The sequence below is a fragment of the Protopterus annectens genome, chromosome 13.part0 (genome assembly GCF_019279795.1).
Source record: "Protopterus annectens isolate FY-2018-M chromosome 13.part0, PAN1.0, whole genome shotgun sequence".
In the NCBI taxonomy this organism is placed as follows: domain Eukaryota; kingdom Metazoa; phylum Chordata; order Ceratodontiformes; family Protopteridae; genus Protopterus; species Protopterus annectens.
In genome coordinates, this window is record NC_056747.1 from 1,054,015,254 (window position 1) to 1,054,042,685 (window position 27,432).

General features: G+C 42.9%; 1 protein-coding gene across 3 annotated transcripts in view; it reads right to left on the bottom strand.

Annotated features, from left to right (window-relative positions):
* Positions 1-27,432, bottom strand: part of CDK12 (cyclin dependent kinase 12) — a 719,108-nt gene that overhangs the window by 63,136 nt on the left and 628,540 nt on the right. For all 3 annotated transcript variants that reach the window (XM_044055049.1, XM_044055050.1, XM_044055051.1), the window contains one exon: positions 24,548-24,756. In XM_044055049.1, coding sequence (XP_043910984.1) covers positions 24,548-24,756 — 209 coding nt within the window. The remainder of the gene's footprint in view (positions 1-24,547; positions 24,757-27,432) is intronic.

Here is a 27,432-nt window from a genome sequence, read left to right on the forward strand (position 1 = left end):
ATTTTTCCAGCAAGCAAAATACATGCACCAATAATGACAAAAAAGTCTACTCAAACCTCTACAATCCACCAGTATCAGTAAATATGCACAATCTCTGCAGAAGTAAAAGTCATCTAATTCCACACTAAAGAGATCTGTAACTAATGAAGAGGTTGCTGCTAGCAAACAACTTTATATTTCATTGGTTCATCTACAAATAGTGTTTGTTGCCCTTGAGGAATAAATTGCCTATGTTATATTTAAAAAGTATATTTAACCAAATAAATCCGCCACACTGGGTCACTTTTCTGATTCAGGAACAGCACCTAGTTGAGCATCTTTCTTAAAGTCACACAGTAAACAAATCTAGGTGGAAAGAATCAAACCCCTTACTTTTGAATAGTAGCAGTAGTTCAAGTCCTTTGCCTTAACTCTCTGCATTAACTGTGGAAAGCTACATGAGAATATAGAGTACACAATAGGTCAAACAGGTATAAATCAATGACCCTTCTTGTCCCCCATGACCCCTTTCTTCATGTGGAAGACTGCCTCTGCATATTAATGCTGTCTGTGCATTTTGGACACAGGGCTGAAATCACTCCTAAAATGTTATGCCATTATGTAAAACAATGAAATGCATCAAAAATGGGTGAATGAACCAAGACAAACCAAGGGAGATGTAAAATGAGGTTAACATAGCCACACGTCATCGACCAGAAGCATTTAAAATTGGCAGATAACCGACAGTCCTAAAGTGTCCAAATGAAATTTGGCAGCCATACCTATGTCTATTACCTGAACTGTGACAAAATCAGTCACATTTGCAATACTAGCTTTCTCAGTATGGCATATTGCATTTGGGAATACAAGTCTTTCCTAAATATTGCCAATAGCAGTTTTCTGTTTCACAGCATACTTAAAGATTTTACTTCTATATATTGAGTTTTCAGTCTTTATATTTTGCACTTTCAATATTAATTTGAGTAAAAACACTGAATATCAAATCTACGTAAATAATCAAGGCAATACCATAATTCTTGCACATAAACTAAGGCTTTCTCAATACTCTGGATAGCATTCACGCACGTACACACACACACGCGTGCACACACACGCACACACACACACACACACACACACACACACACACACACACACACACACACACACACACACACAGGCCCACACACACACACACACAGGCCCACACACACAGCCACACACACACACTACCTGAGCCAAACAAAGTCCATATAAAAGCAGCAAACTCCATCGTCCCCGCGCCGAGTTGTTAAATCCATGCCTGCAGTAGGCAAGCCCTTCCTGCGAGAGCACCATGCGGCTCATCCTATCCTTCCCGCGAGACCACCAGCCTGCCTGCAGACATTGCAGTCTGATCCCCTTCCAGTCTATGCAGTTATAACTGCATAGACTGCTGGGAAAAATTGGACTTGCATGTTGTCTTCGTAATCCATACTGATGGAGGAGACTGTTTGGATTCTGTGTGCATGCTCCAGACTGGTTCACCAGCAGTCTGAATATCGGAAAATGCCATGAGTGCGCATGCACAATGTTCCGGGACTCACAGTTGCTTTTATTTTATTATTTTCATTTTGTTATTTTATTTTCTCTTTTATTTTTCTTGTTTTACAGCTGGGGGAACTGCAGTCCTGCAGTCCAATAGCATGAGCCGCCCCTGCAAATTTCAAATACTGTTGTCATAAACTTAAAAAATTGCTAGAATAAACGTTTTTGTGTTACCATTTATTTTCTGAAAAATATGAAGTCTGAAATTCAAATGCTTGTCATTGTTTAGTGAATTCAATCCTTCACTGAAATCCAGACCAGAAAACCACAGACTTTATGAGGAACAGAAGAAAAATATGAGGCATACCATCTGTAAAGTTTTCAAAAGTGGTGGTGGGGTAGGGACTTTAGGCTCTTACCTGCATCCAAGGTTTGAGCCTGAGGACCTGCTATAGCGTGCTTACACACACACAGGTCTTCCTACCTTGTCTCATGACATAGAGCTCCAGCCCAGCCTTGCATCCCTTCCATAGTGAAAACGGCGGCTTCTTCCAGCAGCATATTCAAAATGAAATGGCTTATTCCTGCTACATTATTCCGTAGCCCTTGCATCTCATCTCTACTGAAAACGGCTTCTACCAGCAGCAAAAACGGCCCTACAGCATATTCAAATGAAAATGCGGCTTCTTCTATATTCCCACTAAGGAACCTTACCTTGCCTCAGCCGGAAATGTATGCATGTTAAGCTTCAGCTCAATTCCAACAGGCTGGCAGGCCGTTTCATGGAGCTGATGTCATCGCTCACGTGATGACGTCAGCTCGAACAAAAACAGGAAATAAGATTTTAAAATACAAAAATACTTTAAAGACTAAAAATTTGAACAAACAAAAAGTACAGTTGTGTACACTTACCATAAATGTAGATGTTCGAGTGTCTTCACTGTTGCAGTCATCAATGTAGGGGTCTTCCTGCTAGCAGGCAGTACTCGGTCGGCCAGAATCTCAAAGTCTGGGTCCGGCATCGGCTGTTCAGTCATGCTCCCTGACGTCAGAGCGCCTGGAGTACAAAGCTGCCAGCCGACGCCATGTTCTCCAGTTTTTCTTGCCCCAGATGTCAGGTGCATAAAAATGAAGGCCAATAGTAAAAAACAAAAAAATAACATACCACAAACCCCATAGCCTGTAGCAAATACACCTCAGAAGAAAGGTCAAGTAGGTTAGCACACTAGTGTAAGAATAAGAGGGGACAGGAGGGAGGGTAACCCAGACTGCAACAGTGAAGACACTCGAACATCTACATTTATGGTAAGTGTACACAACTGTACTATGTTCATCGTGTTTCACTGTTGCAGCCATCACTGTAGGGTTGAATCCCAAAGCTGAGATAAGGGGTGGTGGCTATGAAGAAGAAGGGGCAGCTAGAAGGCCCAGCAAGACTGCAGAAGCAAAGCCTGCCCTAGACTTAGAGTAAAGAGGGAGATTATAGTGCTTAGAGAAAGTATGCACTGAACTCCAAGTTGCAGCTTCCAAAATATCTTTGGTAGGTACTCCCCTGAGAAAGGCAGCTGAAGTAGCAGCAGCTCTGGTAGAGTGAGTCCTAATTTTTCCTGGGATTTGCTTTCCATGATGAGAGTAACAAAATCTAATTCCATGCGCAATCCATTTAGAAATGGTCTGTTTTGAAATGGCTTTACCTTGGGAGTTTGTTGCATAAGAAACAAACAGTTGCTCTGTTTTCCTGATATCCTTGGTTCTGTCCAGGTAGAAACAAAGTTGTCTGTGTACATCCAAGGAATGCAAGATCCTTTCCCCCTTATTTTGTGGATTAGTGAAAAAAGTTGGCAGGTGAATAGTTTGATTTAAAGCCACTTTGGAAACCACTTTAGGCATGAAAGTAGGATTAGTCCTTAAAGACACCCTATCTTGGTGAAAAATAATGAAAGGTTCCACAGCCATGAGTGCCTGTAAAGTACAGTTTTGTACCTACCATAAATGTAGATGTCCGATAGGCATGCATCTGCAGTCCTTACAAATGGGTTGTCCTGTCGTCAGGCAGCCCTTCGGTCGGCCGGATTCCAAAGTCTGGGTCTGGCCTCGGCTGGTGTCGCACTTCACCCGACGTCATAGCTGCAGTTCTTCGGGTATAAAGGCATCAGCCGATGCCATTTTCCTCAGTGTTTCTTGCCCCAGATGCCAGGTGCCCTCTAGGAAGGCTTAATTTGGATAAATGCAAATGGTTCCAAATAGTAGAGAGCAAACAAAAAATAAGCATGTATGTACATATATACAAACAAATACACCATAATAGATTCCCCCAGCTAGCTGCAAGATGGGCAAATACCCTAGGAGTACCACAGAGGGGAAGGAGGGTGGGTAATCCTGACTGCAGATGCATGCCTATCTGACATCTACATTTATGGTAGGTACAAAACTGTACTATGTCCTTCAAGGATGCATCTGCAGTCCTTACAAATGGGTAGAATATCATAGCCAAACTGGGGGAGGAGGAGAAATAAGATTATGGTGTAGTTAAGATCCCTTGCAAAACAGCAGTGGCAAAACCTGCTCGGGATCTGGAGTATAAAGGTAAATTATAATGCTTGGCAAATGTATGCATGGAGCTCCAAGTAGCAGCCTCTAAAATGTCTTTGGTAGCCACTCCTCGTAAAAAAGCTGTGGTAGTGGCTGTAGCCCTTGTAGAGTGAGGCCTGATGTTTTCTGGAGTTTTCTTCCCATGGTAGGAGTAACAAAATCTAATGCAATTTCCTATCCACTTAGAGATTGTCTGTTTTGAAATTGCTTTTCCTTCCATTCCTGTTGCATATGCTACCAGTAGCTGGTCAGTTTTTCTATTGCTCTTGGTCCTGTCCAGGTAGTAACGTAATTGTCTGTGTACATCCAAGGTATGCAACAGTCTTTCTCCCCTGTTCTGTGGGTTGGGGAAGAATGTAGGTAGGTGGATAGCTTGATTTAAAGATACCCTGGAGACCACCTTTGACATAAAAGTAGGATTAGTTCTCATGGACACTCTATCTTGATGGAAGATCAGGAAGGGCTGTACTGCCATTAATGCCTGTAGCTCAGATACCCTTCTTGCTGAAGTGATTGCAAGCAGGAAAGCAGTTTTCCATGATAAGTATTGTAAATCTGCTGTAGCTGTTGGCTCGAAAGGAGGGAGTGTCAACTTTTCTAGCACAAAGTTCAAGTCCCATGCTGGCAATGGTGGCTTCCTAGGTGGTTTTACATTTTTAATTCCTCTCAGAAACTGCCTGAGCAGAGTATGAGAGAAGACTGGAGGATCCAAGTTGTATTCTGCTGAAATAGCTGATGCATGAATCTTAATGGAAGAATAGGACAGGCCGTTGTGGAAGAGCTCTGCCAAGTATTCCAGGATGTTAGGTATGTTTGCAAGTGACACATTCTCTCCTTTTGCAGTACTCCAAATGAGATATCTTTTCCATTTCGCTGAATAATTTTTTTCTTGTTGAGGGTCTGCGAGCCTCCAAGAGAATGTCCTTAACCCTTTGAGATAAATCCGGGTTATTTGGTCTTATGCAATGTTCCAGGCAGCCAGCTGCAGTGTTTTCAGGTTTGGATGCAGGGTTTTGAAGTTGTTCTGTATTAACAGCAAGGGAACCAGGGGCAGAGGCCATATTTGTTCCCGAGACATACTCCTCAGTAATGGGTACCAATGTTGCCTTGGCCAGTCTGGAGCTATCAGGATGATCCTTGGACGGTCTTCTTTGATCTTCAATAGCACCTTGTGCATCAAAGGAAGAGGTGGGAATGCATATGCTGTCAAGTTTTTCCAACTGAAAGATAGGGAGTCCACTTTCCAAGCAAGTGGGTGGTACGTCCTTGGGCAGAATTTTTTCAGTTGGTGATTGTGTGGGGATGCAAATAAGTCTATTTCTGGTAGTCCCCATTTCCCTGTAATGGTTTTGAAGATGTCCGGATGCAGCATCCATTCGTGGGCATCCATGGTAGTTCTGCTTAGGATGTCTGCTAGAGTATTTTCTTTTCCTGGCACAAAAATTGCTTGTAACTGAATGTTGAAGTTCAGTGCCACATTCCAGAGGTCCATTGCCATCCGGCATAGAGGGTATGAATGTGTGCCTCCTTGTTTGTTGATGTACCACATAACTGTGGTGTTGTCCGTCCTTATCAGCAGTTGACCCTGTCGAAGAAATGGTCGGAATGCCTGAAATGCCAGTTTTACTGCCAGCATTTCCTTTTGATTTATGTGTAGATGCAGCTGGTCTTGAGTCCATAAGCCTTGTATGCACTTGTCCAGCATGTGTGCCCCCCAACCGAGGTCTGAGGTGTCTGTTGTGATGGTCTGGCTTGGTTGAGTGCTGTGGAAGGGCAGTCCCTTGTTTGATTGACAGGCCTGAGCCCACCATTGGAATTCTTGCTTCAGGCATGGAATTATTGGAATTTGGGTTTCTAGGCTGTGCTTGTGCTGAGACCATAAATTCCTTAGATACCACTGTAACTTTCTCATATGTAGTCTGGCATGTGGAATCAATATTATGCAGGATGCCATGTAGCAGAGAGCTTGCAGGACTTTTCTTGCTGTTAGCTGGTTCTGCTTTGTTAATGCCATGAAGTAGAGAGGGAGTTGCTCCTGTTTTTCTACTGTCAGGAATGCCATTTGTTTTGATGTGTCCAGATCTGCACCCAAGAAGGTTATCCTTTGGGATGGTATCAGCCTTGACTTTTTTATACTGACTGTGTATCCCAGGGCTTGCAGTAGATGAATGACCCTTTCCAAATCTTTTGTTAATTTGTTTTTGTTGTCCGCTTGTAACAGGCAGTCGTCCAGGTAAGGGTAAATTTGAATTCCCTGAAGCCTGCAATGAGCAATTACTGATGCCAGGCATTTCGTGAATACTCTGGGCGCAGTAGATAAGCCAAAGGGCAATGCTGAGAATTGATAATGCTCTGATCCTGCAAGAAATCTGAGGTATCTTCTGCAATTTGGTCGTATGGGGACGTGCAGGTATGCCTCCTTGAGATCTAGAGTTACCAGCCAAGACTCCTTGCCCAGCATGGGAAGAAGCTGCTGTAGGGTCAGCATTTTGAATTTTGGAACAATGAGGGATGTGTTTAAAGCGGACAGGTCGAGAATAGGTCTCCATTGGTTTTCTTTTCTTGGTACCAGGAAGAGTCTGGAGTAAAATCCTTGTCCTTGTTCCATAGATGGTACCCTTTCTACAGCTCTCATCCTTAGTAAGTGAGTTATTTGTTGTAGAGCTTCTGTCTTCTGATTTGGAGGTAGGTTTGACATTCCTCTCTTCCTTGGCAGAGTATGGAAGTGAAACCTGTAACCTTGGTCTATTGTCTGTAAAATCCATTTGTCTCCTGTGATGTAATGCCAGTTTACTGAAAATAAGGCTAGCGTCCCGCCTAAGGGTGCCTCTAGTTGTTCCCTGGTAGGCGGTGCCAGAGCCAACTCACTGTGATTGTCCTGTGGAAGTGGTGGTGGCTGGATCTGTGGCTGTACCTCGCTGGTTGTTAGCCTGCCAGTGACGACCCCTGTAGGCACCTCTGGATTGACCCCTGCCTCTTGAGCGCCTATTCCTGCCTCTCGGAGCTCTGGAGGTGTCTGGAAAGGACCAATTCTTGGAAGGCCAGTTCCTGCTAAACCTTGGAGGCTGGACCTGCAAGAAATCCTTGACTGTCTGGACAGATTTTGCTTTCTCTTCCACCTTCTTCAGCACCTGCTGTGCAGGGGAGCCAAACAAATTGAGCTTATCCATGAGAGCATCTAGGAGTTTTGATTTTACATGGTCTGGTAAGGACTGCTCTTTTAACCATGCATGTCTTCTGATCACTGTGCCAGTCATGGCTGATCTAAAGGAGGCCTCCAGTGCATCATAGCCGCATTTTAAGGAATGATTACTGACCTGCTGAATGTTATGGACCATTTCCTGTACAGATTTTTTGTCTAATGGTTCATCCGAGGACAGTTTTTTAGTTAACTGGTCTAACATAAATTCCTGATACTGATTCATGTGGAATTGACAGTTCAAGGCCCTAGCTGAAAAAGTAGCAGAAGTGTAAACTTTTTTACCCCATCTCTCTAAAGACCTAGATTCCCTTTCAGAGGGGAGGGGGTTTTTGGTAGAGGTAGCTGCTACAGCCTTGGGACCCTGGGAGATAGTTTCGGGATCTGCAAAAGGGGCCTTATACAAATGATAATGTGTGTCCGGAACCCTGTAGTACCTATCGGGCTTAGCAGGGGCCGGAGGAAGAGAATCAGGAGCAGTACAAGCATCATTAAAAGCATCATCCACAACAGTAAGTACTGGAGGAATGGCTAAAGGCCTATGCTGTGGCAAATGCAAAAAGGTTCTAAACCTTTTTCTAGAGTCTGAAAAATCCTGGCCCTGCCATTGAAATTGTTCCCTCATAGCATGCAAGGTTTCCCCAAAAGAAAATTCCTCAGGCGGAGAGGCAGAAATAATGGACTCTTCTGCATCAGAGTCCTCATAAGGAGAAAAAGGGGTCTCTGGAGGGTTTGAATTATCTGATTCATCAGAGGAGCCATCTGAAGAAACTGGATCAGGGGGCTCTACTCTAGTCCTCTTCTCTGGAGGTGGGTGAGAGGCCCTGTCTGGATGTGGTTGTGATCCCCGGATCAAAGAAATGAGATCCTCTGCTAGACTAAGCATTTGAGAACTAGAACTAGGCCTGTGAGAAGGGGTCTTAGCAGGCACAGTTTTGGTAGTTTTTGCTGCTTTAGCCCTGGCAAAGGCCTTAATCGACATGGATGCAGGAGGCCTAGCAGCTCCACGTGCAGGGGTAGAAATATCCAAAGGGATAGTATCAGATAAATCCTGTGAACCTGTAAGAGCAGGTGGGATTTCAGTAGCAGTTTCGGCCAAGCTGGAAGAGGCCTCGGTAAGTGGCAAGCTTTCGGCCGAAGGAAGAACCGTGGACTCGGTTTCAGCCAAAACCGAGACACTCGCGGTAGGCTTAACCGCGGTTTCGGCCGAAACCGCGGACCGCGAGTGTCGGTCCTTTTCCTTGCGTTTTTTTAGAAATTTGCGTAGTCGGAGCATCCGACGGCATATTGTAAGCAAAAGCAGAGCCGAAAAACTCTTCAGCAAATTCCGACCGACGTCTAAGCGTCTGTCGGTTGAAAGAAGCACAGGCTAGACAAGCTGCTACGTCGTGGTCTGGGCCTAAGCAAGGTAAGCAGTAAGAGTGGAAATCTTTATGAGGTATTTGTTTCCCACAAGTTAAACAGTTATTCACTTTTTCTGACATCGGCTGAGGCAAGAAAGAGTCCCCAACGGGGTACTTAGCTTTTTAGAAGTCTTCGGTACTTGTAGTAGTAATCTCTGGTTCTGACCGACCGGCACTTGCGAACAGCTTCTGCTTCGGGCGCCACGCAGCAAGAAAGACTGAGGAAAATGGCGTCGGCTGATGCCTTTATACCCGAAGAACTGCAGCTATGATGTCGGGTGAAGTGCGACACCAGCCGAGGCCAGACCCAGACTTTGGAATCCGGCCGACCGAAGGGCTGCCTGACGACAGGACAACCCATTTGTAAGGACTGCAGATGCATCCTTGAAGGACATCTCCGAGACTCTCCTGGCTGAAGTCAAAGCCTGAAGGATGGCTGTCTTCCATGATAAATACTTAATATCAGTTGTGGCAGCAGGCTCAAAAGGAGGCAGAGTGAGTTTTTCCAGAACATAGTTGAGGTCCCAGGCAGGTATGGGTAGTGTCCTAGGGGCCTTAAATTATTTGCTCCTCGGAGATATTGTTTCAGAAGTGGATGTGAAAAGATTGGAGGGTCTGTATTGTAATGTGCAGAGATAGCTGAGGCATGAATTTTTATGGAGGAGAAGGATAAACCCTTATGTAGCATATCTGTTAGGTAAAGCAATATCAGAGGGATATTAGGAATGAGAGGATCCGAATCCTGAGCATGCATCCAGGTGCAAAATCTCTTCCATTTGCCTGCATAAGATTCTAGTGCTAGGCCGTCTGGCTTCTAAGATAACATCCATGACCTTTTTAGGAAGGGAAGGATTATTCACAGACCCTGAATTCGCCAGGCTGCCAAGCTGAGAGTTTTGATATGAGAGTGCAGAACCTGGCCCTGGTGTTGGGACAAAAGATTGGGAATCTGAGGCAGAATCCAAGGTGGTTCCTGAGATAGATTCTTCAGTGTTGAGTACCAGAACAGATGAGGCCAATTTGGGGACAGTAGAATTATCATTTTTGGCTTGTCCTGCTTGATCTTTAATAACACCCGTGGTAGAAGAGGTAGTGGTGGAAAGGCATACCCCTTGAGGTTTTTCCAACTGAATGATAGTGCATCCACGTTCCATGCTAGCTTGTGAGAAGACCTTGTGCAAAAAATCTGTAACTGGTGGTTGAGGGGGGATGCAAAGAGATCTATATCCGGGCAGCCCCAGGCTTCTGTAATCATCTTGAATATGTGGGTGTCTAGCATCCACTCGTGTGGGTCTGACAGGTTCCTGCTCAGGCTGTCTGCCAAAGTATTTTGTTTCCCTGGCAGGAACTGAGCTTGTAAATCCACTTTGCAAGCTAGTGCTGTGTTCCACAGAGTCATGGCCAGTCTGCAAAGGGGGTAGGAATGTGAGCCCCCCCCTGCTTGTTTATATACCACATAACTGTGATGTTGTCTGTTCGCATCAGTAGTTGTCCTGGTTGTAGAAGATCCCTGAAAGCCAAGAGGGCATTCTGTACAGCTAACATCTCTTTTAAGTTGATATGTGGGTGCTTCTGATCCTCTGTCCAAAAACCTTGCAGACCCTTTCCCTGCAAGTGGGCTTCCCATGCATAATCCGAGGCATCCGTGGTTAACACTTGGCTGGCTGGAGGTAGGCTGAAGGCTTTGCCTTTGTTGTGAAGACATGCCATGGTCCACCAATGTAATTCCTTTCGTAGGCAAGGCAAGACAGCAATCTGTGTGTCTAGACTGTGGCAAAGCTGTGACCATACACTTTTTAGGTACCATTGTATTTTCCTCATGTGTAGTCTTGCATTTGGAATGAGAAGGATGCAGGAGGCCATGTAACCCAAAGCCTGCCAGAATTTCCTTGCAGTAAGCAGAGTTATAGAAGCCAAGGCTTTGAAAGTGGAAGCCAGCTGTAGTTGTTTTTCGAATGTCAGGAATGCCATCTGGGTTGTTGTGTTCAAAAGAGCACCCAGAAAAGTTATCTGTTGTGTGGGGGTCAAATTTGACTTTTTTATGTTCACAGTGAATCCCAGAAACTTGAGAAGATTTTGAACAAATTGCAGGTGCTAGAGTAAAACATCCTTGCTGTCTGCTTGAATAAGGCAGTCGTCCAGATAAGGGTAAATTTGAATACCCTTGAGTCTGCAATAAGCTACTACTGGTGCCAGGTACTTGGTGAAGACCCTGGGCGCAGTAGACAAGCCAAAGGGCAGCGCATTGAATTGGTAATGTTTCGAGCCGGCCTTGAACCGGAGGTATTTTCTGCACTTGTCTGATAGGGATGCGTAGGTAAGCCTCCTTTAAATCCAATGTCACCATCCATGCATTTTTGCTCAACATTGGCAGGAGTTGCTGCAGAGTAAGCATTTTAAATTTTGGTATCTCCAGGAAAGTATTTAAGACTGACAGATCCAGGATGGGTCTCCATGAATTTTGCTTTCTGGGAACTAGAAAGAGCCTTGAGTAAAAGCCTTGCCCCGTCTCTGATTGTGGAACCAGTTCTATGGCCCTCATAGCCATGAGGGATCCCACCTGGTTTAATGCCTCGAACCATTGGTGTTTTGGTAGGTCTGGCCATCCGTGTGGTCTTGGCAAGGTATGAAAGTGGAATCTGTAACCTCTTAAAACTACATCCAGAACCCACTTGTCTTGGGTTATGTAAGTCCAATTTTGTTGAAAAAGGGGGGTTTTTCCTCCTTAGAGGGGCATCCAGGAGAGAAGTTCCTGGAGCCATGCAGGGGGAGTCATTGAGCCTGTTTTCTGTAAGATTGAGGTCTGTCCTCTCCACCCCTGGAGGTGGAAGCACTCCATTGTCTAGGTCTGTAAGAGGTCTGTGTTTGAGGCCTCCCTCTGGTGCGCCTATATCTACCCCTCTGAGACCTGTCCGAGCTGGGAAAAGACCAATTTTTTGTTGGCCAATTTCTGCTAAATCTTGGGGGCTGAACTTGTAAGAAATCCTTAACCATTTGCATGGATTTTGCCTTATCCTCCATTTTCTTTATCTCCTCTTCAGCCTTAGACCCAAACAAAACATTATGCTGAACAGGAGCATACAATAACTTTGCTTTCACTTGATCAGGTAACTTTTGTTCCTTTAACCAAGCATGTCTTCTAATGACTGCGCCAGATGCAGCCGCCCTGCAAGAAGCCTCCAAGGCATCAAAACCACAGTGTAAACCATGCTTCCCCACTTGTTCAGTAGCATGCATCAAATCATGTAATTCCTTATTATCTGCACATACAGAAATGGTGCCTAACTTTTGTTTCATAACAGACAGTAAAAACTGCTGATATTTTAGCATATGAAATTGGCAATTTAAAGCCCTAATTGATAAAGTAGCAGAAGTATACACTTTTTTGCCCCATCTCTCCAAAGCTCTGGAATCCTTATCTGTCGGAATAGGATTTTTAGCAGAGGCAGCCTTAACCCCCTTAGGACCCTGAGAAACGGTTTCTGGATCAGCAGTAGGATTTTTGTAAAGGAACTGGTGGGAGTCAGGAACCCTGTAATATCTGTCGGGCTTAGCAGGGGCTGGAGGAAAGGAGTCAGGAGTTAAATTAGCCTCAGAAAAGGCATCATCCACAATATCTAAAATAGGAGGAATAGCCAGGGGTCTATGTTGGGGAAGAAGGAGGAAATCCCTGAGCCTTCTCTTAGATTCCGAGTACTCCTGTCCCTCTCAGTGAAAATGTTCCCTCATGTCATGTAAAGTCTCCCCAAAAGAAAAATCCTCAAGGGGAGAAGCAGAAGGAATAGAGTCCTCAGCATCAGAGTCCTCATAAGGAGGGAAAGAATATTCCTGTTCAGAGGAAGACACTGAAGAAATAGATGCCTGATCAGAAGATTCATAATCCAACTCTTGTCTTGGCCTTTTGTCTGGAGGGGGATGTGAACCCCTAATCATGGTTAGCAAGCCCTCCGCCATTTTAAGTGACTCTTTCTGGGATTTGGGTCCCGGATCAGAAGAGGCCTGGGCTGGTGTCTTAGATTTAAAAGGAGTCTTTGTCCTTGGTTTTGTCTTTATCAGAAGCTGTGTTAGCCTGAAACCCCCCTCAGAAGCCGGTACCTGCACAGCGGCTCCAGACCCATCCGAGGGAGCATTGTCCGAAGGTCCTGCAGCTGGAGTGCTCAAAAGCCTAGTTGGCTCCTCGTGGGAGTCTGTTTCGGCTATAGGTTCCGAAATGGCCGACGACAGGGGCTGCGAAAGCGCCTCACTGACAACGGCCGAACCTGAAGCTGGCTCTGGTGGTGAAACGTCGTCTGATTTGGACCTCGGAGGCCTGTCCTTATCCTTGCATCGTTTGTGAACTCCGGTAGTCGGAAGCGTGTCCGACAATATTTTATAATTAAATCGCCTACCAAAGTAGTGAAAAGCGAAATCGTACCTTCGCTTAATTGTACGTTGGTTAAATCTAGCACAAAACCGACAACTAGCTACGTCGTGGTCAGGGCCTAAACAAGGAATACAGTAAGAATGGAAATCCTTATGAGGTATTTGCTTCCCACAAGAAATGCAATTATTAACTTTTTATGACATTGGACTGGAGCAAGAAAATTGTTTCCCCAACGGGGTACTTAGCTTTGAGAAGAAGAAGTAAGTCTTTGGACTGAAGCACGAAAAAATATCAGGAGTCAGCCGACCGGCACTTGCGAACTTCTTTCACCGCACGGCAAGAAAGACTGGAGAACATGGCGTCGGCTGGCAGCTTTGTACAGCCGACGCCAGACCCAGAGTTTGGGATTCTGGCCGACCGAGGACTGCCTGCTGGCAGGAAGAACCCTACAGTGATGACTGCAACAGTGAAACACGATGAACATCAAACAGGAATTTGACCGGCATACACGAGCTTCATGCATAAAAAGTTGGTTTATTGAATGTTAAAACACAAGGCACAGCTAAACACTATGACTAAGCACTTTCATCTCAACAGGCATCATCAAAGTCATGTGCTTTCATTCAAACCCACCTTAAATAATGTACATCACTTCCTTTTTACCAGTGCCTTCAGACGTTTAACCTTTTCCATACCTAAACATTTTCAATTCTGTTAATAGTTTCAACTTGGGTCAAGAAATACAGACATAAAAAATGCACGAAGTAAAAATAATAAAAATTAAAACTTCACAAAACAATAATAATAAACTTAAACATCAAATATATGTACTATTACAGCTCAGTCTTTCAAAACTAGCAAAATCACAATGAACAATGTTTCTAAAAACAGTGGCTCCATAATGTACACATGCATGTCCATAACCTAACACAAGTTCCTCTTTTGTTTCAACACACTGGCTATGGAAATATATTCATTAATTCCAGGTTCCACTTTGGCATTCAGTCTGATTTGCCATTTAATTTCCTTAATTTCTATGTCTAACTTGGGGTCACCCCCTCTATTTTCTCTGTAGGACTTCATAATTACAAAAAACAAAAATCTTTTGTAATTTGAACATATGGACGAGTGCAGGAAAAGTGAACTGGATGCTTTCTTGTTTTTAATGTCTCTGGTGTGCTTAGCAATCCTGTCTCTTAACTGCCTAATTTTTTTCCCACATACAATGCCTGACAGGAAATGCACATGGCCACATACACCACCATATCTCAGTGTTACAGTTAAACCTACTGGGGCATTTCAGGTTCCTATGAAAACCTGCAATTTCTACATATGGCCCATCGCTGATGTACATGCACCAGTTACATGCCCCACATTTGCTCATTCTTGAGTTGTAATTTCCTTTTATACTTCCGCCATCCAATTCCAACAATTCCTTAATGTTCCTACCTTTGCTGTATACCACTCTGAGCCTTTGCCCCAGCTTAGCCCTAACAGGTCACCTATGGACTTTTCGGAAATGTTTGATGCCTATTTAGATACAAACATGTTTAATAATGCATTGTCTGAAGCTACACAGATTTTAAACAAATACACAGCAGATAGTATGGTTAAGGATGGGTTCAACATCTGTAACCTGAGTGAATTGTTGATCAGGGAAACGTATTTTAAACTGTTAAAAAAAGGTTTTAACTTTATCCCCGAGTATAAGGTTGATGTGGCAAGTGTATTGATAAACTTAAAGATGTATGTTAGAAAACTGAATTTGCGTTTATTTTTTTCATCCCCAAGCAGTTATGTGGAAAATGCACTGGACCCCTTGAAGCGCACCAATACCTTTACCCCCCCCCCCCCCCGTAATCCACTAGTCAGTGTCCTAGAAAAATTGTTTGAGATTGAAATCAGGAAAATATGCGATACCAAGATTGGTTCTGTGGACAATTTGACCAGTGATGAAAGGGTAGTCCTAAGAGAATTAATAAAAAATAAGGACTACCGATTTACGAAACCAGATAAGGTTGGTGGAATGGCAATTATGCTGCATTTAGATTATGCAGGAAAGATGTATGACATTCTGAACGACTTGACCACATATGAAAGTCTCAAAAAGTGAGGTGAACAGGGCATACACTAAAATTGACATTTTTTTGCAGGATGCATTATTTGAGGGGCTCATCACCAAAGTGGAATTTGATTATCTGACTAACACTACACCTGTTATTCCATCCACTTTTAGCATCCCCAAGTGCCATAAGGACCCTTCAAATCCCCCCTTCAGACTCATAGTTGCTGCCAGGGGTTTGAAGACTGAGCCCCTGGCGGCATATGTAGATCACTACTAGAAGGGGACTTTACAGGTTTGCCCACAGGTTCTTAAGGACTCCTGGCAGTTTGGAAATGCTTCAGGAGACTGACATGAGTAGGGACTTTATGTTCCTTATAACAGATGTGATCAATTTATTCTTGGTCATCCCCCAACAGGAAGGACTGGAACTACATCATGATAGTTTGATCAATGGGCACTTGTCAAATGGCAAAATTTATTTTTTGGTGCACTTAATGGAAATCATCTTGAAGAATAACTTTTTTATATTTTGAAGAGAAACTGTTTCGTCAAACTACAAGTGTGGCTATGGGGGCCAAATGTGTCCCCATTTTTGTGAATTTATTTCTGATAGAGTGGGAAAAACAATTTGTGTTCACCTCACAATTTTGGTTCAAGATCATTTTATTTTTGAGATTCTTGGATGATATACTGATTTTGTGGGGAGGTACGACTGAGGAAGCACAGGAATTTGTGGATTACTTGAATTCGACTATATCTTACTTAAAATTTACACACCAGCTGCATTCTTCCAAGACCCATTATCTATATACAGAACTGGACAAAAGCCAGGGAACCTTGAGGTCAACCATCTATAGGAAAGATACTTATTGTAACAACTTTCTTCAGTTTGATAGTTGTCACCTGGCCCACCAAAAAAGAAGTGTGGTTAAGGGCCAGATGGTTCAGATCTCAAGGTTAACTACAGATGACAAGATGTTCCAAGAAGAAATGAGCACCCTTATTGACATGTTTAAAACTAGGGGGTACCCTATCAAAATGTTGTACAAGACAAAGAATGAGGTTAATAAAGGTAGGACCTCAAAATCTGCACCCATATTGAGATCAGGAGGGAACCTTGTGAGCAATAGTAAGAGAACTACCTTGAAAGATGAGGTATTTGTTGTATCCTACAATCTATTAATGACCCAATTGATCCCAAAGCTCATTATTTGAGAGAATGTTTTTGATGCTGACCATAGGGCTAAGCTGGGGCAAAGGCCCAGAGTGGTATACAGCAAAGGTAGGAACATTAAGGAATTGTTAGAATTGGATGGCAGAAGTATAAAGGGATATTACAACTCAAGAATGAGCAAATGTGGGGCACATAACTGGTGCAAGTACATCAGCGATGGGCCACATGTAGAAATTGCAGGTTTTCATAAGAACTTTAACATTGAAATGGTGGTCTACGTGGCCACGTGCATTTCCTGTCATGCATTCTATGTGGGGAAAAGCCACTAGGCGGTTAAGAGACAGGATTGCTGAGCACACCAGAGACATTAAAAACAAGAAAGCATCTAGTTCACTCTTCCTGCACTCATCCGTGTGTTCAAATTACAAAAGATTTTTGTTTTTTATAATTGATAAGTCCTACACAGAAGATAGAGGGGGTGACCCCAAGTTAGACATAGAAATTAAGGAAACTAAATAGCAGCTTAGACTGAATGCCAAAGTGGAACCTGGAATTAATTAATATATTTCCATAGCCAGTGTGTTAAAACAAAAGAGGAAACTGTTAGGTTATGGACATGCAAGTATACATTATGGAACCACTGTTTTCAGAAACATTGTTCATTGTGATTTTGCTGGTTTTGTAAGACTGAGCTATAACAGTACACATATTTGTTGTCCAAGTGTGTTATTATTATTGTTTTTTGAAGTTTTATTTTTTATTTTTTCATCATTTTTAATTCATGCATTTTTTATATTTGCATTTCTTGACCTAAGTGAAACTATTAACAGAACTGAAAAATGTTTAAGTATAGCAAGGGTTAAACTTCTGAAGGCACTGGTAAAGAGGAAATGATGTACATTATTTAAGGTGTGTTTGAATGAAAGCACATGACTCTGACGATGCCTGTTTAGGTGAAAGCGATTAGTCATAGTGTTTAGCTGTGCTTTTTGTATTAACATTTATTAAACCAGCATGTTTAGCATGAAGCTCGTGTATGCTGGTCGAAAAGATTTTAAAATAAGCACCGGGAATTCAGAAATTAGGGGTGCCACTCGGGAACTGTGGCACCCCATTATTTGGACCCTAAAACCCAGTAAAAACAGATTAATTCGGTACTGTTGGGAGGTATACCTGCCACCCAGATGGTTGTTGTATGTCCATCAGCTATGGATGATGCACAGATTCTGGAAATTGGCCACTTGTGGGCTACTGCATAGCAGGAAGACTCAGGAATCAGTACTGCAACACTGACTACGAAGAACATCCTCGGGTCTCCACTGAAAATGGGCCACAAGCCCAGTTGGACAAACACAGTTAACAAATGTCAATAAATAAATAAATAATAAATAAATAAACATCTACGCGGTCACAATTAAACTTTATTTTGATAAGTACATTCATTTTGTGATGAGTACCACTACTAAGCAGTGACATTTCATGAGAAACTGCATACAGGCTGCTAGGTAGTAAAGCAAGAAAATACCAGCTCACCCAATGGTACTTATACTGTACAAACACAATGGACATCAAACCAAAAGTACAGTTGTGTTACACTTATCACAACTGCAGTTGCTTGAGTAGATCAATGTTGCAATATTGATTCTTAGCTCTTCTTGCCATGCAGATGGCCACGACTGACCCGATTTACAGAGTCTTTGCATCATCCTTAGCCGACAGACATCAGAGGACTGAAGTCTGGATGTCAGGGTATAAGATGTGCGTCCGTCAACACCATCTTCAGGTCTTTCTAGGTTGTGTTCGGCAGTCTAATGATGGAGATAGCACAACACTTCTAGATGTCAGAGCTTAGATAGAGACAAGGAAAGATTCCAACCATGGACAAGGAGCAAAGGGAGAGGATTATGATGGATAAGGGCTACTTGCTAGAACTCCCCAAAGAACTGGGGAGAGGCTGGCAGACAGAAGAGTAGAAATTTGGTACTGCAACACTGAGATGCTGGAACATCTACAATTGTGTTAAGTGTAACACAACTGTACTATGTTCTTCATAATCAATGTTGCAGTACCAATCACTTGAAGGATTCTCAAACCAGCAGGATGAGGTGGTCTGGTGCCCCTGAGACAGCAGGTTCTGTAGGATAGCAGTAGCAAAACCTGCCCTAGCCCTGGAGGCAGTGCCTAAATACTAATGTTTGATAAAGGTGTGGAGTAGTAGCCTCCAGAATGGCCCAAGTAGAGACACCTTTAAGGAAGGTAATGGAGGCTGCCCTGTGTCTGGTGGACTGAGCCCCGACATGGGCTGATAATGGTTTACCACAACAAGCAAATTAGAAAGGAATGCAGTTAGCTATCCATTTAGAAATAATCCATTTGGAAACGGTCTGCCTTCTTTCCCTTTTGAAAAGGACATTAGCTTGTGATCTCCCCTATTTGGAAACTTTGTTCTGTTAAGCTAATACGTGACCTGTCAGTGCACATCCAGGGAATGTAAGATTTATTTAGCTTTATTTTGCGGGTTTGGAAAAAGCACCAGCAGATGGACAGCTGGATTAAAAGAACATTCTGAAACTAACCAACCTCACCAAAGAACTGAAGTCTAGGTTTTTACCTATATAATAAGGTGCTTAATCTGGTTTCTGGTGTGTGTGTTAATAAAATGTTCAACGGAAAACTACAAGCTTTTTTTTTTTTTAATCTACTGCTCACCACAATGTTTTTGGTTTAGGGTTCTGACACTACCTTGGGCATAAAAGGGGGGGGGGGTAGCTCTACGGGACACCCAGCCCCTGTTAAAAACAATGAATGGTTTTGTGCAGTGGATTTCCAAGTGAGTATTTTTAAAGGAGCAGAAGCTGCTGGCTCAAAAAGGTAGCAAGCAGAGTTTTTCTAATACTTGGTTAAAGCCCTAGGAAGGGACAGGGTTTCTCCTGGGTGGCCTTAGGTGTAAGACCCCCCTCTTGGGAATTGGTTCAAGTGGGAATGAGACCAGATGGGTGGAGTAGGTAAGGTAGTCAGAGATGTCAGAAGCATGAACTTTAATACTGAAGACAGACAGACTCTGGTGAAATAATCCAGAAAGATATGTCGGCAAGAGAAGGCCTGATGTTTTTGTTCTGGCACTAAGAAGAAAACCCTTTTCTTTTTGCATAAGTATAGTTTTCTGCTAGTCGAAAATTTTTGGGCGAGTTAAAATCCTATCCACCATGCTTGTTAGCTTGAGTGCGGTCAGGTGTGGATGAATGATGGACCCCTTTAGCTCGGTGAGACGATCTATCACAGGTGGAAGAATGTACCGTCTTCCTTCGCCAAGTGACAAGGGGAGGAAAAAACAATGCTCCACTGGCCAAAAGGGGGCTGAATGTATCATGCTTGGCCTGTCTGACCTCCCGATTTTCAGCCCCCTGGGAATCAAGGGTAACGGATGAAAGGCATGCAAAAAGACGTCTGTCCATTTGAAGGAGTCCCTGTCTTTTGGGTTCTGATGAGGGAAGAAAGGGTCTATATTTGGGTACCTGTGATGGGTGATAATTGGAAAATCTCTCTCTTCAGCATTGATTATATGGGGTCCAGAAGGTCCCTGCTTAGAGAGTCTGCTATGGTGCTGTGCCAGCCTGGAATTTAGGATACTATGATTGTCAGTTGCATTTCTTGAGCCAAAAGCCAAACATTTATTGTCAGACTGCATAGAGAGTAGGAATGGGTTCCCCCTTTCTTGTTTACATACCACATAATCGTGGTGGTGTCTGCCCAAATCAGCAGTGTTCCTGGGCTCAGGTTGCTTTGAAAGGGTTTTCATAACTAGAAACACTGCCAAAATCTCCTTCTAGCTTATGTGCAATTCCCTTTGCTCTGGGATCCAGATATCCTGCACCTTCAGGGTTCTAAAGTGTGTTCCCCAGGCTATTTCTGAACTATCTTTGGTGACAGTCTTGTCTGGCTCCAAAAGAAAGACATCTGCCTCTGGATACTGCAGGATGGTGTCTTCCCACCAGAGCAGCCCCTATTTTAAGCAAGGGAGAAGATGCACCAGGGTTTTCAGGGGTTGGGAATGTTGTCCCCCAAGTGTTTTTTAGGAACTACTGCAGCTTTCTCATGTGTAGTTTTGGAAGGGGAAATCATTAAGATGCAGGATGCCACATATCTCAAGGCCTTTGGGTATTACTTGCAGAGACTGTCTGCTTTGGCAGTAGGGTGATCAGACAGTTTGTGAAAAATGAAACCTTGTTCTGGTTTAGGAAGGATTTTTTGTTGTACTGAATATATCAGAAGGCTCCGAAAGACAATGCTTGTCTGGAGCTGGGACTTGCAGATGTTGAGAGTGAAACCTACCTTCTAGAAGCAGTCCATGGTGATTTGCAAGACTGTTTGGAGCTTTAAAATGGATTTTCACACTATACGGCAGTAGTCCAGACAGGGGTAAATATACACACCCCTAAAGTGCTGCAATGAGCTATCATTGGAGCCAGACATTTGGTGAAATCTCTAGGAGCAGTTGATAAGCCAAACAGCAAAGCACAATACTGGTAATGCAGTCTTGCTACCACAAACCAAAGGTATCGCCTGTTCTTCTTTGTAATAGGGACATGAATGTAGGAGTCATACAAATGTACAGTTACCATATAGGTACCTTGTAAGATCATGATTAACAGATTCTGTGGGGTTAGCATTTTGAATTTTGAGATGTACAGGAACTTGTTTAACTTTGAAAGGTCTAAGATTGGTCTCAAGGTGCCTTCCTTTCTTGGGACTAAAATGATTCTTGAGTAAAACCCTATGCCCTCTTCCCTTGCAGGGATATAAATGGACCCTTCTTTTTGAAGGTCTAGCAAGACTGGAATGAGGGACTCTCTCGTTTTTTGGGGGGCTTTGCTTCCGTAAGAAGGGGAGACTTTCCTTGAACCGAACACAGTAGCCCTTTTCTATGACATGTAGTGCCCAGTGGTCCACAGCGATGAGCTTCCAATGCTGTAGGAAAGAAGAAAGTCTTTCCACTCGAGGGAGGGAGGAGGGGAAGTGGAGGTCTGAAGGAGGGGTTGGGTCCTGTGCATAGTCACAACTGCTCTCTTGGAGTGACAGTACCCTTGGATCCCACAGGTCTAGGCCACTGATTAGGTTGCCACCTTCTAGACTGTCTTGGTCTCCTTGCTTGGGGGAAGGCTCCCATTTTCTTGCCTAGAAGGCAAAGGCCAAGGTTTAGAAAGGAAATTCCTGTTATATTTATGTGTGGGAGAAAAACAATTCTTTCACAGTTTTAAATTGTTTTCCCTTTTTGTCCAATTTCTCAAACACTTTCTCTTCAGGGAGGCCAAAAAGGAGCTCCTTATCCAAAGGGGCACCCAGGAGTTCAGCCTTTACCTGGTCCAGAAAGTGACTGTGCCCTCACAGCCAGACGTGTACAAGTGACAGAACCTGTAGCAGCTACTCTACATGATACATTCAATGCACTGTAATCAAATTTTAGAGATTGTCTGGAAACCTGTAGTGCTGATCTGGCTGTCTCCTGTATGTTTCGCTGTGAGGTCTTGTCAGCAATGCCCTCCGTTTTAGTAATGATTTATTCCTATAAAGACTCTTAAGTACTTTAACATGTAAAACTGGCTATTAAGAGCCCTCCTAGAGAGAGAAGCAAATGTGCATATTGCTCTGCCGTTCTGTTCTTGTTCTACAAAGCAATCTATTTTCTTTGTCATTAGATGAAGGGCGTCTAGCTGCACCTCTTGTGGATTTTGTGGACACTACTGAGAGCTTTGCTTGTGGATTACTATACAGCTGCTTGTAGGTGTCAAGCACTGTAGAGAAACATTCTGCTTTCCTTGGAGCATGTGGCACAGAGTCAGGGTGTACAGAGATGTCAACAAAGATGTCACTTAGAACTACATGAACCAGAAGAATAGCCAGTGGTCTGGGAGATGACAAATTTAGAAGTTCTCTATGATTTAGGGCCTGAGAGAATTCTTTGCTCTCACAATTAAAGACCTTCTTCACCTTGAGCAACATATCCCTGAAGAATAAATCCTCATGGGAAGAAGCAGAAGAGAGGGTATCACCTGAGTCGGAGTCATAGTAAGGTTAAGGAGGAAAGTATTCAATGTACGACACCTCTTCCTCATCTTCATATCCTTAAGAGTTAGATTCCTCCTAAGAAACATCCCTCCTCCTCTTATTGAGAAACACTCTATGAGTATGCAGCTGTGGTTGGCTGGGCTCCTTAGAGACATGAATTCCTGGACTATCTTAAGCAGGTCCTGTGCTTCAACCTGGGCTGAAGTAACTGAAAACTGAGCTGTAACCTGAAGTAACCTGACTGGTCTCTTTGGTTTAGGTGTTGGTTTAGAAAGGAAGGCCTCAGTATGCAGTGAGGCAAGAGACACTTCCGTCCAATTTCTTTAAGTTTGTTCATACACAACAGCAGAAGAAGATAAACTACTTCCTCAGTAACCAACACTCAAATGTCGGTAGTCAAAGCCTGTGAAGTGGTTTCAGACTTAACAGATATTGACTTGGAATAGCCATAGCCACATGGCTTGCTGACACAGCAGCATCCTGAGGCTTCGGGCCTGGCAGTTGTCAGACCAGGGGGCTGCAAAACCACCTCACTTGAGTCATCCAACTTGACTGTGGAAGCAGAATGATCCCCAGCACTGGCTGAATCCTTTTCTTTCAACTTTTAGTCTTTGCACTTGTTGGGCAAGGTACCAGCTGAAGCCAAGGTATAAGAAGAAGCAGAAGGAAGTGGGTCTGAGAGGACTTCAGCTCTACTCTTACAGGTTTTACATTTAAACTTTGCACAATTCTGAAAACTAGAAATGTCATGCCGACTCCCCAAACAAAAAAGACAAAAGGAATGAAAGTCTTTATGCATGATCATCTTCCCACAGTTCAAGCAGTTAGTGGCATTTTTAAACATTATTCAAAAGAAAAATTTCCCCAACAGGGTACTTACCTGAAAGCAGGTTGCAAAAACTATGGATAAAATCAGTCAACTGACAGCAACTGCGAACGTCTGATAAAAGGTAGCAGCACCACTGCAGGAATGCACAGCTAGAAAGACCTGAAAATGGTGCTGATGGACATCCCCTCTTATAACCTCACATCTAGCCGTCAGTGTGTGGACATCTGTCAGCTAGCAATGATGCAAAGTCTCTGGAAATCGACCAATCATGCCATTCTGTATGGCAGGAAGACCCAAAATCAGTGCTGCAATACTGATTATCAAGAATCATCTGCGACTGCATTTCAAAATACTGGCATAACCTTGCACACCAGACATCTGCATATGGTAATATGAACAAAAAAAAGTGAATAAGCCAGCTCTGTTGCATGCTAATAGAGTTTTGTCTAAAAAGCCTGGCTTACCCTAGCTACTTCAGCACCATGGGCCTAAGATGAGACAGCTAGAAAAAAAACAGGAACAATGAAATGGAGCCTGCTCACCCCTCTCTGAGAGCATAGAAAAGTGGCTATGTCTGTGTTGCTTACTCTTTATGTAGAAATCTTGGTGGGCACTAGAGATCACTGGAGGTGCTCTGCTTTCTTGGGTGACCCAGACTTCATAAGGTTTTCTCTCCTAGAAGGCTGCGTCCACACAGGAAAGCAACACACATAAATATCATTATCACAACAAAAGAATGGGCACTTCAAACAGAGATAATGCAGCATAATATAAGTGGACCAAAGGAGGTAAGGCACAACTGGAAGGACAAATAAAAAAAAAAAAAAAAAAAAAAAAAAAAAAAGTAATTTTGTTCTTCAATGTATGCACTACTAGACCCTGTAGATGTCTCGTAAACCTTGTAATATAAATTTCCAAACTTTCAACGGTTCTTAGTTTTAAATCAATATTAACAGATAAAAATTTAACAAAAGCTGACCTCCCTCTAAAAGTACTACTGTTTTTCAGTGTTAATACAGTGAACTGCTTTTATGAATCTTCACAAACCTATATTCACAGAACTGGTATCTTTAACAGCACCCACCCTAACAGTTAGACCTTTTAATGGATAACCTAACCTCAAATGGCACAGTCACAACTCACCATTATTGAGCTAGTATTTGCAATTTTAATTGGTATTAATGTAATTTGTATAAAATACCTGTAGGTTACTGTGATCTATACCACAACTGAAAAGGTTTTTGACCAATGCGTTTATTTGGTAAACAAACCGATACAACGTTAAACTTAAAGCAAATGGGCAGTGTGAACAGAACTACAACACAAAATGAAAATAACAATGCAGCTTACCTCCTACACTTCCCTCTGTGGTCTGCTTTTGTGCCTGCGGTGGTGGAGCACGTTGTGGGCTGGTTACAGTGCTACTCTCTGCACCAGTTCCAGATACAGGATCTTTACGAGCAATCTTTGAGGGTGGGGGCTCCTCCACAATCCCACTTTGGCGTTGCCTTCGTCGCTTCTTACTCCAAAGCTCATGGCAGTCTTGCCAGTATGGAAGACTAAAGAAAAATAAAGTCAAGACATCAAAAATTATTCAAGAAATATTAAAGTGTGTGTGTCCATCAGCAAGAAATGCAGGGACAGCTTCTTGTACACACATGTTGTTCAGCAGGTTGCTGGAAAGAACTCCTGTAGCATGCTTTGTTAACAACTCAGGCAGATGTAATAGCCTTACTAATTCATTTGAGCTGTGGATACCTTGCAGCATAAGCAAGAAGTGACGTTCCACTTGTGTATCACCACCACTACCCAGTGTACACAAAGAAAGCACTATGGTAACTGCAAACCTCTGTAACAATGCTTACACAACAGACAGATCATAACAGGCTCCATTCTGCATTAATACATTTTTAAGAGATTTGTTTATTTGGCTTGCTTTTTAATTTTAGCTGGACAGTGACAAGGGTACCCACAAGCTCCAGGTAACTATCTTTTCTGACACTCAAGAACATTCAATTTTAAACAAGACAATTTATAACTCAAATGAAAATGGAAGTTATAAGTTATAGAAATAACGACCAAGTTCGGCTTTGTTAAGGGCAGATCATGCCTATTAAACCTGGTTGACTTCTTCGAGACAGTTACCAAGGCCATAGATGAGGGAAAGGTAGTTCACACAGCCTATCTTGGCTTCTGACACCATTCCCCAACTCTGGAATTATTGAAAAACTCACCAGCCTGAACATAAACCCCTACGTCACGAGATGGGTTGCCAACTGGCTTACAGACAGAACTCACACTGTAAGAATAGCGGGCTCCAGGTCCAACTTTAACCCAGTCACAAGTGGTATCCCACAAGGCTCGTTCCTGGGACCCCTACTGTTCGGCATATACTTCTCAGATGTACAGGCAAACACAGGAGGACTATGGCTAACCAAGTTCGCCAATGACTGCAAACTGGGAGCCATAATTGACTCTCCGGCTGACACGGACATTCTCCAAAAGGGCCTTACTGAGACGGACATCTGGTGTCAAAGTCATGGTCTCAAGCTAAATGCCAAAAACTGCATAGTCATCCCGTTTGGGAAAAACAAAACCCCCATGAATTACTACATAGACGGCAGCCCCCTTAATACAGAAGAGGTAATAAGAGATCTGGGGACCCAGGTAGATAGTAATCTCTCCTTTGGCAATCATATTGCCAAAGTAGTTAGGAAATCCTTCTATGTAGCCCATCTAATTACTAAAGGGTTCACATCTAGAAATAAAGAGGTTATATAGTGCCCCTCTTACTCGTCAGTCATCAGACCCATCATAGAGTACAATGCCCCATTCGGGATGTACCTCACAAGACACTTCCAACAGCTGGAAAGACCACAAAAGTACCTCACCAAGAGGATTACTGGCCTCAAACATATGTCCTATGCAGCCCGACTGGAAAAACTCCAGCTGTACTCAGTCGCATATCGCTTACTCAGAGGTCATCTCTGCCTGACTTACAAAGCCATGTCCAACTCAGAATTGATGAACATGCTCCACCTAAAGAAATCCAAGTCACTGCGAGCCACTCGTTCTAGTGAGTTAAACCTCGCCACAACAATAACTAGAACAAGCTGGAGGGATATATTCCCGTCACAGAGACCCCCATGCTTTGGAACAAAATTCCTAACTACATTAAGCAGAGCCCCTCACTAACACTCTTCAAGAGAAACCTTGGCGAGTGGATGGGTAACAGAAAATACACCCCTGGGATCACTTCATTGGCTCTTCTTGACACAGGCTCAGTTAATTAATGAATGGGGCGGCGAAAGCTGACCCATACTGGCTAGGCTTATAAATGCCCTTGGGCAGATAGCCTAGTACCTACCTATGAACAAAAATGGAAACTGGCTAGGCTTAAATGGCCCACAAGGGCAGCTGGTCTAGTACTTACCTATGAACCTATAAAAAAAGAAACAGAAATGGTTAAGAAGTAATGGGAATTATTTATAAAGGCTGAAGTATTGCAGAATAATGGGATCTCACAGAACAAGAAGAGGTCTAACTGCACAGTGCTAAAGAGAGAATAAGACATTACTTGGTTAATATGTGCAAGTTTTGAAAGATTGCTATTAAGCAACTATTTTTTGATAACGCCAGAGCACAACAACTTAGGCAACAGAAAGTAGAAGGGATCATCACCAAACTTAGGAAGTTTACAACAAGAAAAATAACCAGAGATCCTATAGTGGTTCTAGAGATATTGCAGAAATTTTATAAAAACATGTATAAAGCAGATGAATCTGGAAATCACGAAAGAGCTCCAATGGAAATATTGACAGAAGACAATTATACCAAGGATAAAAGTTAGAGGTTTAACTAATCGTTAACACAGGAGAACATGAAATAAAATAATGATGTATAATCAATCTGCAAGAAAGAATGGATGGTATTCCTGCAGAAGTTTGGAAAGTAGGAGGGAAAAATGTGTTAATTTGGAATACTTTGTTTAACAGTGTTTTAAAAGAAGGGGAATAAGCAACATACTGGAAGACGTGTGTAGCTGGTATTACCTAAAATGACAAAGGCAAGTCTTACCCAGCTTCATATAAAACCATTTAAATTTTTAACCAATATTTATAGTGTTTAAGGTTATACTACTCAAAAGAACAAAGTTGTTGCCAAAACTGATACATATGGATCGATGTGGTTTTGTGGATGGGAGGCAAACATTTGACAAAATACAATTATGATCC